Source organism: Berghia stephanieae, chromosome 1, assembly GCF_034508935.2.
Source record: "Berghia stephanieae isolate SIO BIC M18660-M18661 chromosome 1, UCSD_Bste_1.3, whole genome shotgun sequence".
Lineage (NCBI taxonomy): Eukaryota > Metazoa > Mollusca > Gastropoda > Nudibranchia > Aeolidiidae > Berghia > Berghia stephanieae.
In genome coordinates, this window is record NC_088360.1 from 57,913,870 (window position 1) to 57,931,954 (window position 18,085).

At 35.4% G+C, this 18,085-nt stretch overlaps 1 protein-coding gene across 1 annotated transcript in view; it reads right to left on the reverse strand.

The window, feature by feature from the left end:
* LOC144978238 (YTH domain-containing protein 1-like) overlaps window positions 1-12,189 on the reverse strand; it is a 35,850-nt gene extending 23,661 nt beyond the window's left edge. Inside the window, exons 1-5 of the mRNA XM_078924059.1 lie at window positions 11,992-12,189; window positions 6,603-6,686; window positions 5,879-6,013; window positions 714-926; window positions 68-241 (exon numbers count right to left, since the gene is read on the reverse strand). Coding sequence (XP_078780185.1) covers window positions 68-241; window positions 714-926; window positions 5,879-6,013; window positions 6,603-6,686; window positions 11,992-12,010 — 625 coding nt within the window. The 5' untranslated portion in view covers window positions 12,011-12,189. The remainder of the gene's footprint in view (window positions 1-67; window positions 242-713; window positions 927-5,878; window positions 6,014-6,602; window positions 6,687-11,991) is intronic.
* Between the last annotated feature and the right edge of the window lie 5,896 nt (window positions 12,190-18,085).

Genomic DNA, 18,085 nt, shown 5'->3' on the forward strand with positions numbered 1-18,085 from the left:
AGTAAAAGGAGTAGTAATTATAATAATTTAAAATTAGGTTACTGACATTTTTAAACTATTAACTCACCACTCCTATCTTCCTCTCTACTGTGAGCCCTATCCCTCCTCCTTTCCGGAGAGCCTCCTCTTTCTGATCCTCCCTTTTCAACATCTCCATCTTTCTGACCTTTAGTTGTCTGCTCGTGTTCACTCTTTCTGTCCCATTCAATGGGGGAAATTCCCCTTTGCAATTTCTTGGTTGCTGTTAATTGACATAGAATAAAATTTATCTTTGTTCTTAAGCTACAGGTACAAATCTCAACTATCACAGGCAACAAAACCAATATTTTCTTTCCAAACATATTTTAAAAATTCATTCAAATTTAAAAAATGGAATATAGTAATGAGGAATATTCCTGATTATTGTTGAAAAACCTCATATGTTTGTCATCTCACTTATGTGGAGTTTTTTTTTTTGTTTTGTTCTTTTCCTTTTTTTTAAATTCAACAAATTTGTTGATTTCAGACAATTAATTGACGATTTACAGAGCTAAAATAACAATTAAATCTGTATAAGTGGCAAGACTGCTCTTTACAGAGCTGACATATGACCAACAAGCACAAATTCACAGAACACAACACACAAACCCCAAACCAAACACAAATCCAGCTCTTCTACAAATAATAAATCATATAAAAACTAATGTAATATATAAGAAATTTGTTGAACTTACCACTTGATGAAGATTCTTCTTTGTTTTCACTTTCCTCCTTCTCTTGGTCTTCTTCATCATCCTCTTCTTCTTCATCATCGTCTTCATCTTCATCGTCGTCATCCTCATCCTCCTCTTCTTCACCATCATCTTCTTCTTCCTCCTCCTCCTCCTCTTCATCATCATCATCATCCTCCTCCTCTTCCTCATCATCATCTTCTTCTTCCGACTCTTCTGAAAAGAGTAAAATTATTCAATGAAAAACAAGTTAAGGAATAAATAAAAATACATACATATGAACATTTAACATGCGATTATCATGCTCAATGTGATTTACTCATTCCCCCAGTAAACGATATAAAACGCATGTGTATATTTCATAGATTACTATTTGCCTCTTAGGCATCTTTGTTTGTGTAAACACTCTACAATGTCCATCAATGCTTCCAGTCAGGAGCTCATTCACACCTGAGTTGAGAGGAGTATTGTGCTTGCTACCATCTCACCCATTATTTTCAACGGTCACCCACCCTCAATCTGCTACTGACCATGAGGCGAGATACTGTATCACTGATACCAAAAAACTATGAATGTAAAAATAAAATGTCACAATCAAGATTTGAATTGTGATCATATTTTATTTTAACTTTGATACTTTAAAATTCATAAACATCGGAATATGGAAATGTCTTACTCAAGTAGCTTTTACTTTTACTGAATCTCATTACATTTATTACAAGTTAGTTCAATTTTTTTTTTTTGAAAGAAGGGGTACTTTTAATAATGTCTCAAGCCAATAATTAGAAAATAAAATCTAGCTTCAACCAATAATTGAACAACCTCATTTTAGTCTACTGTGTGCTTATATTATTTATTGCTTATAATCGTTAAAAATATATTTTTTGCCACATACTGAATTTGCATAGTGGCCAACTTTTCAGGAAGCAAAATCAGAACACAAAGGTGCCCACAACCACTTTGGTCAAAATCTATAACAGATTAAATATTCGTTTTTAAGGGTTTTACGGCGCTTGCAACACATCTAGGTTATATCAGCGCCAGTAAAAAGGAAGAAAATGGGATAGTAAAAAGTTCTAGAATTATTGAAGCATCCATGAGAAAGTAAGACATAGGGGAACTGGGAACAAATAGGGATCAGATGTAGATTCCAAGAGCATACCACCAATGTACTTAGTTTGAGATCAAGTATAAGTCTCATCCGGACACAAGAACAAAATCCAACAAAGAGGAACACAATCAAATGCTTACATTATACATTAAATAATAACAAATATACTAATACATAACAGAGAGATGATTTACAAGGAAAAAAATATCATCTCCCAAAACAATAACTATGCATTTGACCGTTTCCCTCCCAGCCAGGACTCCGACCAGGGCCAGGAAAAAAACTAAGTAATCTCATTCCAAGACAAAGACAGAAAGCATGTTGGAAAACAGATATAAGGGGATAGAAGACACAGTGTGTACCTCCCTGCCCGCTATGGGAGGTCAGGATCCCCACCCAGAAAGCTGTGTTGTGAAATTGTACTCGTTACCACCTCTGTAATTCTGCCCTTAAAGGTAAACTTTATCACAAATTTCTGATTGACCAAAAAGATGTTTCATTTCATTATGCTTATATTATTGAAATTTCCTTTCTGATGAAAACGAAGTGTCTTATAAACCCAAATTTATATTGAAATGCATGTTTTATGAATTAAAAAAAACCCAAATACCGTTCCTAAAGCTACCCACTTTGTAATTGTTTAAAAATCAAGACTTGTACAAAACAATAAAGAATAAAAAAGATCATTATAAATTTTATAAATCAAAATACAATAACTTTAGTTATTATAAAGGGATTTATTCCATTTATGTTTAAGCTAATTCGCACTACAGTTTTTAACCGAAGGCTTCATAGTCAAATATGTTAGTTCAATTTAATTTTCACTTAAAATTTTCTATTTAATAAGTGGCAATAGTTTAAATGTAATCTGAGACTAGAGTCGTTCCTTCCCTTACCGATCATTTCCCTGACCGACCAAATAGACAACACACTAGACAACACACCAGAGTTTTTGTTTAGTTACGTCTTTAATTGAATGACTTTAGTTGTAATAACCCGATTACATCATCTACGAAGATTGCTTCCGCCACTACAAACTGTCAAAATACAAAGTTGTAGCGAAAACGCACTAAAATTGACAACTTTTCTTCAGGAAAGATGAAAATGTTTCTTGTCTTACGGGTTGCACCACGTCCGTCCTAACTGACAAATAAGCATAATGTAACTCTCCTAACCGTAGAAATACATTGAGTGGATTAAAACTGCCTCCTAAGATCTCTATTTAGCATAACTATTGTCAAATCGGTTTTGAATCTCCATTGTTCCATGAAAACAGGTTGGTCAGTGAGGGAAGGGCATTTTCGCATGTCCCTACCCTTACAGACCAAACACTTTACATGGGTCTTTAAAAACCCTACCAAACACCTTAAAATGTTTTATGTTGTTTTTTTTCATTTCCTAGACCTAGATGTGTAAATAGTTGCTAAACAATTTGTTGTTTAACAGTGGCTGCAATAGGAAGGCAGAAAAAGAGAGGGAAGGGCAAAAATCCTCCCCAGCGAAACTAGCCAAGAGACTCATATAGAGGTTATTCTGGGCTGTGTTTCATCATGTTCATCAGATTGCTTCAGAAACAGAGAATACAATATATATATGGCCGAATCAGTTGCGGCCGGTGCAAGCGCTGGTTACATTAAAATACAATGCTCGGGCAGCCAGCGTGATACCATTGAAGCCCTTGACGAGGAAGGACTTAATGAGTATTTGTTTCAATTTGATGTTGTTTTAAAAAATAATATCTGCATGTCATGTCTTGCCCTCATCATTGTTACTGAATTAATGTTTCCTTGCCAATTCGTGTAAAGCGTCTCGAGCGAGAATTTTAAGCTGACTTTTTGTTATTTAATGAATAAATGATAGTCTTATTCACTGTATACTTACGATGATATTTACAGTATAGTCTTTCTAGTTATTCATTTGAGATTTTTATCAAATTGTAGTGCATCATAATAATGTTCCGTTGGTGGTAAGGTTGGTGGTCGGTAGGGGAACGATGGAAAAGAATTTGGTCGGTAAGGGAAAAATATATCACATATCTAACACCACTAGAACATGGATAATATCTCTTGCCGGGGAAAAGTCAGTTGAAAACCCAAACCTACAACCATGTCTTAAGATTTTGCGACATTGCTCTTTGAAAACGGTATTATTTATGGTGCCTGTTTTGGACATATTACTTCCCTTGTTCTCGTAAGGCCTGACAAGGCTCTTATTGGACGGTAGGGGACGAAACGACTCTATTTAAAGTATAAAATAAGCTTTAGACCTGTAAATGAGCTCTATAAAAATTGACTGAAACTCTTCGACAAACTGAAGATTCAATTATTTTTTTAAAAATAAGGGCATCATTGGAGAGGAGAGTGATAAATACAATATATTAAAATAGTGGGTATTATTATTACTGGAAGTATGACTGCCATAAATTGATGTAGAAGGAATGCTAAATAAGCATGTCATTCAAATAGGTAAAGATGACTTCATCAAAGTCATTTTCCTGCCTGTGGAATTTTTTTGACATAGTCAGAAGAATAATCACCATTATCATCTTTAACGTCTAGCCATGACCAATTGAATTTATTCCTCACATCTTTATCGATGCTCGACAAGTCTGAATTGCGATCCACGAACAGCTCAGCCATTGTGAGAACATTAGAATAATGTAGCAATGAGCAAACTTGATTTTCAATCAGTAAATGACAGAAAAAAAAAACTTAAATAAATATGACTTCAGGCCAATACACTGAATTATTAAGTAGAAGTGAATTATCAAGAAGAAACTTCGGCAGGCGTAGCGGAAAAATTCAAAGAATCGAAATGAAGGTAAATCGCCACAAAACAGCAAGCTCGCTTGGGCTTGAGCAAAACAATGGCAGAAAACGTCCTGATTTGCACGGGAATTAATTAGGCTTGTTCCTTATAATCAGTGAAGAAACGGTCAACCAGTTTGTTTACAACGTGAGGCAATCGAAATGTGCTTGTAGCAATCTATCCTAACTTTCGATTTGAAGGTGTCTACATAATGGACTTCTGGCATTCGCAATTTACTTTATCATACTATTGAGACTCGCCAGGTAATTGTGGTCAATTTTGGCTTAGATGAAACAGTGAAATTTATCGCTCGATGGCTCAGTTAAAATTGGCTACAGTTGGGATCACGACGGGTTTGGAAAGTGAAAAAATAATTTAACGAAGGCTGTGTGAAAATACCCAGGGAAGTGTTCAGACACGCCTTTTATAAAAAGCGTCGCTTTGTCTTGGCAATATATACATCGTTAATATAAATGGTCCCCATGAGCTATGCGTAGCGCTGTGGAACACTCCTAATTACTTTACGGTCATTCGATTACGATTTGTGAATTCTTTCTTTCCTTTTTTAAAATATTTGAATTTGACAAATGGACTGATTTCAGTTAATTGACTGAGAATTTACAGGTCTAAAGCTTATATGCATAATTCTATACAAATCCTCAAAAATGTATGAGAAAAGTATTGGTGAAAACCGGCATCATATAACTAACTGAAATGATAACTATTGTACTAAATGTGATGTATCATTCACTCAGAAACATGTCAGCAATTTGTGTACGACATGTGTGTATCATTGTATCAAATGTATCAACATCAACATCATTCACATCAAATATAATTTTAAATCATACTAAATCCTATGGAATTGTATCCACATATTTGAGTCCAAAAATTGTACTAAAATACGCGAAATTGTACCGGTTGGCAGGTCTGTATTATAGTGTCAGTTTGATGATAAGTTTGTGGAGTATTTCACAGACACTGGTGTTATAGTCCATGGTGCTTGAGGGTCTGTAAATAGCACATATTACTAATGATTGTTTATTTTCATTTTTTCTATTTATTTTGTAGATGTTTTGGGTTTTTTTTTCCAAATTCTATTTTACACTTCTCTTTGAAGGTCAAACCCAAACAGTTAAAATTTTATTGACCACTATGATTCAATGTTATCACAATTTTTTTTTGTCTGTTGTCAAATTAATTTAAAATAATTATTACTGAAAAAGAAACAAAAATTTATAACCAATACCATTTTCTTTATCATCAGAGGATTGTGAAACTTTGGCAACTTTTACGCTGGGAGCATCAACTGGATCATTTGATATCTCTCTTTTAACAGCTCTCTGATTCATTGGTCGTGAAAAAGAGTTCCTGGTGGAATTCTCTGTTCACAGGAAATGAAAAGAAAACAAAAAAGGAAAAAACATCCTATAAATAAAACAATAAAAATCAATCAATTAAAAAGAATAAAAAGAAAATTCAATTACTTGCAATTACCAAAGCAGTCTCTTGAAACTTCAGAATCAACTTCATTTTATTAATTTTTAAATTAGAACTCTCAATTAGCAGAACTGTGGCAAGTTGTAATGATCAAAATATGATTTGGGACTGAACAAAAGCTCATTGATGATGTGAGATAAATTTTTGAGACTTGTAAAAATGAATAAATGTTAAAGATGGTTAAATAGTTTAAGGAGTTTGTAATAAAAAATGTTTTGGTTGACAAGGTTGTTAAATAAGATTTTATGTTATAATACATGAATCAAAGAAGTTAAAATATAAATCATTTTTCTTTAAAATTGCCCCTTTTCCCAACTCTGCTGATCTCTCCCTACAATGACTCTGCAGGATGTGGTACTCTTAGAAAAAAAAAAAAGAGAGAATGGAATTGTAAAATATTCTGAAAAGCTTTAAATCAATTGACTTATCCATCTAAGTCAAAGTCAAAGCTATTGGCAACTTCTTCTGCTTACCTCCATCTTCACTCATTTCAGCTGAGAAATCATCTTGACAATCATCTAGAATATCATCCAAGACATTCTCCCCACCCCCTCCTCCTATTGTAAAGTAAGAGTAAAAAAAATAAATTAAAAATTATTATATTAACAACCAGTCATTTCATCAGTAGGTCAGCAAACAAAATTGGCTAAAACAAAAAATGTAAAACAAACAAAAACATGACACAAATAAAACAGGAGACAGGCTTGCAATTATTTGAACTTAAAGTTTCAGTTTCAGGTAATAGGTTAACTTAAGTCAAAGGTTGAAGTTATTCACTGACACATCGCATCTGTTTTTAATCACAGGTGATTATTTGTTTCGCTGTGTCTAAGGATACTGGAATTGATAGTTGTAAAAGTGTTGATCCGGGTCTGGCCAGTCTGTTTGCATTGTCATTTCCTGGTATATTTGAATGTCCCGGTATCCACTGGAGAGATAAGTCTATTCTGTGTGTTGTAAGGAATTCATCTTGTTGAGATCTTAAATTATTGAAGGTTGAGGAGAGTTTATCTAAATCCAGAGCTTGGAGAACCGATTTGGAGTCTGTGAAGATGACAGTGTTTTGAAGTTTTGAAGGGTTTAGCTGGAAAACAGAAGAGGGGTGTCGCAGTGAGGCTTCTATTGCAACTGCCTCTGCCTCGTAGTTTGAGCAGGAGCTTCCGCAAGAATTGTGGATTTTATCACAGGTTTTATCTGGGTATTCTACTACAAACCCATACCCAGCATTTTTAGTTCCTTTGTGGGCAGATCCGATCCATCTGTGTAAACATGTATCCAGTTGTCTGGGTAATCTTGTATTGTCTTCATTGCTAATGTTTGTATATCTGATTTGTTTTTATTTCTTCTTGTTACAGCGAAACAAATAATCAAAACAAATAAGAGAAAAGAATGGATGAACAGTTGGGCAATGAGCACCACGGGTAGATGTATGTTTTCCCATATGACGACTCCTGTAAAGACTGATAGCCTAAATAAGCTAAGAAGACACCAGCAAAGCATCATCTTTCAACTAAGAACACAACACATACCGCTCAACAGCCATTTGCAAAATTACAAAAGACGCATCCCCTTCCTGTCCCCTATGTCAACACCCCAATGAAACAGTAACACACCACTTGCTTGAATGTCAACCTCTTGAAGACCTGATATGCACATTCCTCCCACCAAATCCAAGCATCAGTAACACACTTTATAGTCACCTGGAACAATTACAAAAGACGTCTAACTTCTACGTCATGGCACGAGACCGAAGGGCTAGAGCTCAGGTGGTCGCTGGTTCGGATAAGTAAGTAATCACAGGTCACTAAGCACAGACATGTATGTGAATAACCAGATCCTGGCTGATTAAAAACAGATGCCTTGGCAGATAAATTTTATGAAAAATGCCAAACTAGTCATGGAAAAAGTCAAATAATCTTTTAAAATGCCAGTGGTAATTTACGTATCAAATCAGTTAATATCAAGTGATATTTAACACAAAATGAAAGTAAACAGTGATAAAATTTATGCTAATCCAGCTTTTTAAAAAGCCAAATGACATCAATAAAACATATGATGACAAATTTAATAATTAAACGCCTGACAAAAGATCCACGGTGAAAATACAAATTGAAAGAAATGCTAGCATGAGGAGCTTTGGGAAGGCCTCCCGATTTTTTGTTGGTTAATCTTATGTTTTTATTGATATCATTATATTAACTTTACTTATTTCTCTGTGCATTTCGAAACTTTCCGTTTTCTGGAATGTAGATAAATGTTCAAAAGAGCGGAGTTTGAAAAAAGTGTCTGTGAATAACCGTCCATCGTTATTGCCAGACTGTGCCTGCGAACCAATAATCATTTTTCTTATCGAAGAGCTTATTCACAGTACTACTGCGAACAGTGGGGCCACTATTCGCAGTAATAGAAGCGCTCTCCCATCTCTAGAAGCGCTCTCCCATCTCTGAAAATTTGTTTTTGTCCCCTCACTGAGCACATTACTATTTTCTGTTCAAAATGGCGTGTTGTCGAATGAGTTTGTTAGGTTGAGAAGGAAAGAAAAGGAGGGATGACTGAAACATTTTGTGTGACTTAGAATTGAGATTTTGAATGTTTCAACTTTTCCCTAAAGTCTGAAACTTGACAAGATCATGCTTTGTTTTGTTTTTGTTACCCCAATCCAATCCATGAAGATTTCCCCATCCCCACCTCTCAGACTTGATCATTCATTCACATCTTGAAATCTATCACAGCTTATCTGTCAGATTACTTTATATAGTTCTGTACCTTAACCTGTTTATTGTATTATTTACAGTTAGTTAAATATATTTTATAAAGCTCCAGGAATCTCTCTCTCTCTCTCTCTCTCTCTCTCTCTCTCTCTCTCTCTCTCTCTCTCTCTCTCTCTCTCTCTCTCTCTCTCTCTCTCTCTCTCTCTCTCTCTCTCGCCATTGCTTGACTCATATCTCAGTGCTCCTACAAATAATAGAAGTTACCATCAATAAACTAACTCTACTACTACTCGTACAGCCACCACCACATCATCATTACTACTATTACCACAGCATCATCATTATCCTTTTATAATAGTCATCATCACTATCACTACAACATCATCAACAGCACTACAATCACAACCACCACATCAACACCACCATCACTAAACAACAACAGACACATTGTGATCATCAGCAAAACGCAAAATAATAATAATAATAGAGTAATTTATTTTTTAATAAATACATAATAAATAATTTTTTTAAAAATAATATAGTAATAATAAAATTGTAGTTTATTTATATTTTGCGCCCAATCCTCTATACAATAAAGCTCTAGTTCTCGGCTAAAGGAAATTAGTTGCAGTCTGAGAATAATGCAGAATAACGAATACTGAATACGAACACTATCTACTAATTCGCAGTTACTGCGAATATTGAAAACGACAGCTATCGACTATTCGCAGTACTACTGCAAATACTGATTTCCCCTATTCGCAGTACTATTACGAATAGAGTAATAGTAGGTACTTTGGTAAAGGGAGCCGATAAATGAGCTAGTGGCTGTGACCCGATTTTTTAAACTTTTTTTTAGTATAACTTTTGATTACGGATAAAATAGGGTATAATATAGCTTTGGATAATTAAAAGATTAGAACTTAGTAAATCAAAATTTCATGATGGCACGTTTATTTAACATCTTAACTTTTATATAAAATTAAATTCAGGGCAAAGTTGTATACCGTTCCAGCAAAATCCTTACTCAAATCTTAGCGGACATTTTAGACCAGTTTTGAAATCCAAATGGTGGTTACTACCGGAAATGCAACAATTTTCAGGTCACAAAAAAGTCCGTCAGTAAATAACAAAGGCAAATAGAAATAGAAGACCATTTTTCTGAAACTAGAACATAACTTTTCTTCTGCTTATCTGATTTTCACAATTTTGGTATCATTAGAATCGTGTTGAAAAGCATTTTAAAATGATATTGGTTTAATTGAGCTGAATCCAATTTGAATTTTTTACCAAAGTACCTAGTAATAGAGGAGGCCTTTCTTATTCTCAGACGCAGACATGACTCAGTCCGAGTCTGAGAATAATCAGTCACTCGGTCACAGTGAAACATGAGAAAGAAATAGGCGATATATTGTTGATGAGATTCGTAAACAGGGAGAACTAACAGTCCTTTGAAGTTGAAGTCGATTGGGCTGAATTGATGGGATCAATGAATGATGAGTCAAAGGAGATGGGGAACGTTGACTAGGCAGTTTAGTGAGCAGCAGCAGTGGCAGTCAAATTTTGACCCAACTCTCCTATAGGAAAGTTGTGACTGGAAATTGCCATTCGCGTTTTGGGGGGTTCAATTAAACATGAATAACTTCGTTATAAAGAGGAATAGCGCAGATATATTGGTATCATTATTTTCGTCTTTCAATTTCCTTTTAAATGGTGCCAATTAAGGAAAAATCCATTAATAATTCCAGAAGTTATATGAAGTTAAAATTTGGCAATTATCAAATGCATTTATTTTTATATTTACCGCGTGTGTTTTAAAAATTTAAATGCTTGTTTTTAGAATATCATGCCAAATTTCAGGGCTCTATATCGATGCGCAGACACGTTTTAACTCTGTGGCGAAATGCCATGTTTACATTATCTTCTCATCATGGCTGCCGGACGATATCGATATTCATATCGATATTTTAAATTTAGTTATGTATTATTAATATTTTAGTCCATAATATTTTCAGTACTATTATTTACTATGTTTTTATTTTGAATACATACTTTCCAACTTTATTTATGGGCATTTTATAGTTTTTGTTTTAAAAGTTCGTATATTTCTTCTCTTTGTGAAATCCGATAATAATATCGATATTTTATAAATACCAATTGCTTTAATTGAATTTTATTTTACTTTGCCATCAAGTCATCAAGTTTCTTTCCCATATGTTTATCATTTTTATCCATATTCTAAAGGCCTTAGCCTTAATAATTATTATGGTAAGAAGTTCTATTAGTTATACATTTTGACACCCCCATACATTGAGAGAGAAGGGGGGGGGGGGATAAAATTATATTAATTGTCAGTTCAAATGATGTAATAGCAATAAACCCAAAGTGGTTCAGCAGAATTTTTTAAAGTATTAAAAGCCAGAACTTTCCTTCTTATTATAATAGAGAATCCGTTTCAATTTATTTGAACTTTTTCAATCTACCATTTTATTTATATGCAATTGAATTGCCATAGGTGTCATTACACAACATGTTTATATCTTTCATTTAAATTAAATACTCTCAAAACCCTTTTTTAATCTCTATGTATTAATTCAAAGAGGGGAATTATTTGCAATTGTTTCAGTGAGATATTGGGGATAAATCCAAAAGTGATATAGCAAATTGTTTCTTACGTCCGTCTAGTCTAGCCGAGTTTTTGATGATGTAACATTTGCGTCATAGTCATATTAAATTATGTAATAATGTGTTAATTTGAAATGTTTATCTTCCGCTTTATTAATGTAAATGCATTGTCCTCGATAAGACGAACATTTTGGTATACAATATATGATAAGAACTCCATATTAACTGTATCACGCGATTTCGGTCACAACTTTGCAATGGTAATTTTGGGGAAAAAATCGGCCTGAAATTTCAGAGTTTGAACTGCCGTAACAACATGTCTAATCAAGATAGAAACAAAATTCAAACTGTTTTGTAATCTGTGTTGCCAGCTCTTTCATATGACATTGGTTTCAAGTGTGTGAGGTACATTTAGAATTTCTATTAAACTCCCTACGTTGACGCCAAGACTAAGATTCAAATAGAAAAGACACTCACTGTCAATGTCAAGTCTCAGAAAGAAAAAGAATCAAGTTCAAGCTCTAACCTTTAGCTCTGTTGCTCATGTTGATTAGTTCGAATCTAGTTGTAACGGATGAATTGCATTTAATACGAAAAACAAAAGGTTGCAGAACCCTTTGCAGAGTAGTGTAGATTGTAAAAGAACGAAAAATTATCCGGGATAAAGGAAAAAAATGATCGATTCCATCCGTCGTCAGTCCATCTTGTCGTGACGTGAGTGAGCTTTGGCGAGATTTCAAAGATGCCGTTCACTGTTTGCCTCTCTGTTATGTTGTTTTGTAGCCGTGTGAGTGTAACTTGGGCCACTGTTTTGTTTGGGTTTTTTTTTTCTTTTCTTACCAGCCCATTTTTGAAGATTACTGAGACTGATTAACAGTGCAACAAGTGGGTTTGATTTTTTTTGTTTTGTTTTTTTTTTTACTTTTATTATATAAAAATTATAAGATATACAAATACAAATAACAACACAATAAATAATGCGACGGTACCGTCAAAGAAAGGGATGTTGATTAGTAAAAATACTAAATATAGGCATATGCCTATGATTAATAAGAAAAATGAGATAACGGTTTTCAAACCTTACCAGTTGGGCCCAAACCGTTAACTGAAAAAAAAAAACCGGAATGTGCAGACAAAACGGTTTATTAACATAATGACGATCTTACCCTCGTGCTGGCGTGATAAATTATTTCGAGGTCACAAAAATGTCACCAAAAACTAAAAGACATGAAAACACTTTTTTTTAACATGAGTTTAAGAATCACCCACGTGTTTTTACGTTTAATGCCGTTTGTCTTGTTCGTAGAGCTAGTTAGTATCAAGTTGACGTCACTAAGGTCTTTGTTATTGCTTTTGCCATCCGCGTTTATGAGTAATTCTCAATAAACTGTATTAGTATTAACCAGACTATAAAAGTTCAAAGTTACACATAGTTTTGTATGTTGGTCCATTATATTTCCGGATGGCAATGTTTTGAGTTTCTAAGCCAAGCGCATTGGTACTATCTACCTATAACGTAAATATTATGTAATCAGGTTATAGTAATGGGTGTGAATCCTTTGTGACGAGGACTTAATATAGCGTTGCGTAATACACGTGATTAATTTTTATACTCCACTGTACACGAACTATCATCTGATAACGTTACTTTTCCAGCATCAAAACATGTGATCATCTCACTGAACCAAATGCTAGAAGTGATTATCCGCCCAATTGTATGACAATGTGGATAGAGCTTTATGATAAGGTAAATACAACACGAATAAACCATTTTAAGGCATAACACATTATTTAGAAAGCCTGGTATGAGTTGTGATTAATCCCTGATCTAAAACTATCTTACTGGTTGTGAAGTATTTAAAAAGCATGACGCCTATTATTGATTTTAAATCCTACTTTTATGCATGAACACTTTTTAATTATCCAATTTAAACAATAGTGTTTTTGTAACCAGGAGCCACATCACATTGAATCATCATCATCATCATCATCATCATCATCATCATCATCATCATCGTCGTCGTCGTCGTCGTCGTCGTTATCATCATCATAATCATCATCGTCGTCGACGTCGTCATCATCATCATCATAAAATAAAAATAAAATTAAAATTCCCTTTATTCATCCCATAGGGAAATTTGTCTCTAGGGTCTATTCCAAGGGAAGACTGGAATAACCCAGACGTTCGCCGCAGTGCATCGCCGCAAATTGAGCTAGGGCGAGGTGATTTGCTCAAGGTCACACAGCTCTGCGGTGGGTGATCGAACTCGGTACCTTTCGGGTACGAAGCAAAGACCATACCGCTGCCCCATCATCATCATCATCATCATCATCATCATCATCATCATCATCATCATCATCATCATCATCATCATCATCATCATCATCATCTCATCATCATCATCAGCATCGTCATCATCATCATCATTATTATCATCAACAGCATAACCATTTTCATAGACCCTTGCTTGGCATAATCTGTCCCTTCCTCATCAATGCGTGGATCAATAGGTCCCGTATGAACATTGATTAAATAATTTTTTATTTAAAAAAAAATCATTTCAAACATTCTGTGGTATAGTCCAATCCAAGTGTCCATGCTTTTTGTCATTGGCATTAGTCCTTTTTCCCCCGTTATGTGACGTTATCTTACTTTTCGATATTTCTTCTTTAAAGTATAAAAACTGCAGTTTGTTTTATCGATACCATAATAAATCACATTTTTTTGTTTCTATTAGATAAATCTATATTAATAAAAAGAAAAAGCAAGATTCTCTGTGGATGTGTGTGTGTGTGTGTGTGTGTGTGTGTGTGTGTTTGTGTGTGTGTGTGTGTGTTGACTACATGGAAAATCAGACTATTGTCTGCTATGAAAATTAGCTATGAAGTGAATAGAAAAGTGCCAGAAGACAATAGAGAATAATTTTTTTTTTTTTTTTTTTTTCGCGGCGGTGGTGGGGTTTGAACCTGCGACCTTATTGGTACGACAACTCCGCCTGGCAGGTGAGAGCGTGGCTCTACCGTGTGAGCTATCCACGAACACAAAATATTCGTTTCAAACTCAAAGTCATTACTAGATCCCTCTCTCACCCACTTCTTGAGACCGCCGATTCGTTCGTACACCACCATCGCGAATAATTTTGACCAGCAGTTAAGCTTAATAGCCAATATTCTCAACACAAACATATAACATAGAAACGATTGAGACATTGAGTATGCTCCGGTGTATGGGGTGAATTTTTAATTCAGAAAAGTGAGTGGAGCAGGCACTTATGTTGGTAACAACAAGATATGAAGTGAATAGAAAAGTGCCAGAAGACAACAGAGAATAAAAATTAAAAAAATTTTTATTCTCTGTTGTCTTCTGGCACTTTTCTATTCACTTCATATCTTGTTGTTACCAACATAAGTGCCTGCTCCACTCACTTTTCTGAGCTATGAAAATTAGCCAGTTCGGTAACATATTATCTCTCCCGACGGATTATCACCTTGTCGTGGTGGGAGGGCTTGCGTATCTCGAACCTCGGACCTCCAATAAGAGAAAAAAAGGAGAGAGATCAGACGAAGAGTAATCCACCGGCCCTCCAGGAATGGGGGTTGATCGTAGGGTTAACAACCCACCTCATAAAAAGCAAACTGTTACAGAAACAGAAACCAGACGTAAATCCACAACCGGCGGTAGCAGAGAAGCGGATCAGAATACTGGCTTCATGACAGTAGGAGGTCAAAGGCGAAAGGAAGCCCCAGACCAGATTGCAGCTCTGTTGTCACCAAAACGCAAGCTCAATGTCTCGTGCTGGACTGTTATGACCTTATATCAAACAGGAAAACTGGCACAAGTCCAGCGCGAGATGTTGAACTACAAGATCGATTTGCTGGGCATATCAGAGGCAAGATGGACAGGAGCTGGGAAGCGCCAACTCTCTAATGACGACCTGATCATTTGATCAGGACGAAATGATGACCATCACAGAGAAGGTGTTGCCCTCTTGATAGCCAGGCAAAACAACAAATCACTATTGAAATGGAAACCGATAAGTGAAAGAATTTTATGCACTAGACACAACTCAAATTACACCAAACTATCAATCCTCACATGTTACGCACCTACTGATATTTTAAGAATGGCCGTTGAAAACATTCCAAGACATGATATGCTCATGATCATTGGGGACTTTAATGCAAGAGTTGGCAATACAGTTGAAAAACAAACAAATCAGTCAGTTGGAAAGGAAGGCATAGGGGTGATGAACAACAATGGAAGCAGACTGACAGAATTTTGCGAAGAACACAACCTCATTATTGGTGGAACTTTCTTCCCATACAAAAACATACACAAATTGATCTGGAAATCACCAGATGGAAAAACAGAAAGTCAGATAGACCATATAATTATCAACAGAAAATGGAAGAGCAGCTTAAACGATTTCAGAGTCAGACGATTGGCAGACATTGGAAGTGACCACCATCTTGTCACAGCCAAAATCTCTACTAAATTGATGAAAACAAAAATAGCAAAACAGAAAAAGAAACGTTTCAACACAAATAAATTGAAAATCCCAGATATCCAAAACCAGTTCAATATCTCAGTAAGAAACAAAGTCAGTGCAATACAAGATATTACAAACATAACAATCCAAGATTTCAACCACATCATGCAGGAAAGTGCCACTGAACACTTAGGACACAATAAATCAATACAGAGAATTGGATATCAGCAAGGTCATGGGAGCTCATTAACCAAAGAAAATCAATCAAACAAAATCTCTTGAACGCTAAATCCCCCCGACTGAAAGAAAGGCTATCCAGTGAATACTCATTGAAGGATAAAGAAGTGAATCCACAAGGCATGAAAGCCAAAAGAGATTTTGCAGAAAATTTAGCAACTGAAGCAGAAAATGCAGCTGTAAGACAAGACATTCAAACGCTATACAAAATTACAAAAAAGCTCTCGGGAAACAGAAATTATGGTCAAGAGAAACCATTAAAATCCCAAGATGGTAGTGTCATCACAGACGAAAAGGAGAAAATTGAAAGATGGAGAGAATATTTCGCAAACCTTCTGAACAGACCAGACCCATCTTCTTACACAGATAACCCAGAAGCAGAAATGGACGTAGAGGTTAATCTTGGTCCAATCACTGAGCATGAGGTGCGCGAGGTAATACAACAACAACAAAAATGGCCAGGCCCCAGGTATTGACAAAATCAGTGCGGAAATGCTTAAAGCGAACTCGCAAGAAATATCCAAAATTCTCAGTAAATTGTTCACCAACATTTAATTTGGGAAAAGGAAGAAATACCAGAGGATTGGCAGAAAGGCATCATCCATAAAATAGCCAAGAAAGGAGACCTGGGAAATTGTGCTAACTGGCGTGGAATCACACTTCTGTCCATAACGAGCAAATTTTTTAATAGAATCCTTCTGAAAAGAATCTCACCTCACATTGAAAACATTCTTAGAAAAGAGCAAGCAGGATTCAGAAAAGGGAAGTCATGTAGTGACCATATATTTACCCTGAGACAAATCCTGGAGCAAAGCATTGAATGGAACAGCCCCCTCTACACTATTTTGTCGAATTTGAAAAAAGCCTTTGACAGCTTACACAGAGAGTCCCTGTGGAAAATACTCCGCCATTATGGTATACCGATAAAGATAGTCAACTTAATAAAAGCAATGTACAGCAACTACCAATGCCAAGTGATCTGTGGCAACAATTTAACAGACAGCGTTAATGTAACAATTGGTGTAAAACAAGGCTGCATACTCTCCCCGCTTCTGTTTATCCTGGCTCTAGACTGGCTCATGAAAAATACAATTGATGTTAAGAAGAGAGGCATTCGCTGGACACTGACATCCTTTCTGGAAGATATAGACTACGCAGATGATATCGCGTTAGTTTCCAGTACACACAGAGACGCCTCAGAGAAACTAAACGCACTACACAAGAACGCCTCGAACATTGGACTGAAAATAAATTTCGATAAGACTGTGTACATTAGGGTGAATCCAAAACATGACAGTGAAATTAGGATAGATGAGCATATAATTGAAGAGGTAACAGAGTTCTCCTACCTCGGATCCAAAATAACAGACGACGAAAATGCAGAACACGATATCAAGCACAGAATTCAAAAGGCAAACCAGGCTTTCGGTATGTTGAAAAACATTTGGAAATCAAAGCAAATAATGAGAAAGACAAAGCTGAAAATATTCAAGAGCAATGTTTTAAGTGTACTGCTTTATGGAAGTGAAAGCTGGAAAATGACATCCTCCTTAATACAGAAACTAGAAGCCTTTCAGAACAAGTGTTTAAAAATAATTTTAAATTTATTTTGGCCTACAAAAATAAAAACAGTGGATCTATTAAAGAAAGCTGACTGCACTGGCATTGAAAGCCGAATAAAAAGAAGAAGATGGCGTTGGCTGGGTCATGTGGCCAGAATGGAAAAAGGGTCACTTCCCAAGACAGCAGCCTTGGACAGCAGATGGGAAGAGAAAGCGGGGAAGACATAAAGAAACCTGCGAAGGACCAAGGAGAAAGAATTAAAGGAAGCAGGCCTGTCCTGGAATACAGCCACCATAATATAGTTTTGTGTTTTGTGTTTTTTAATTTATA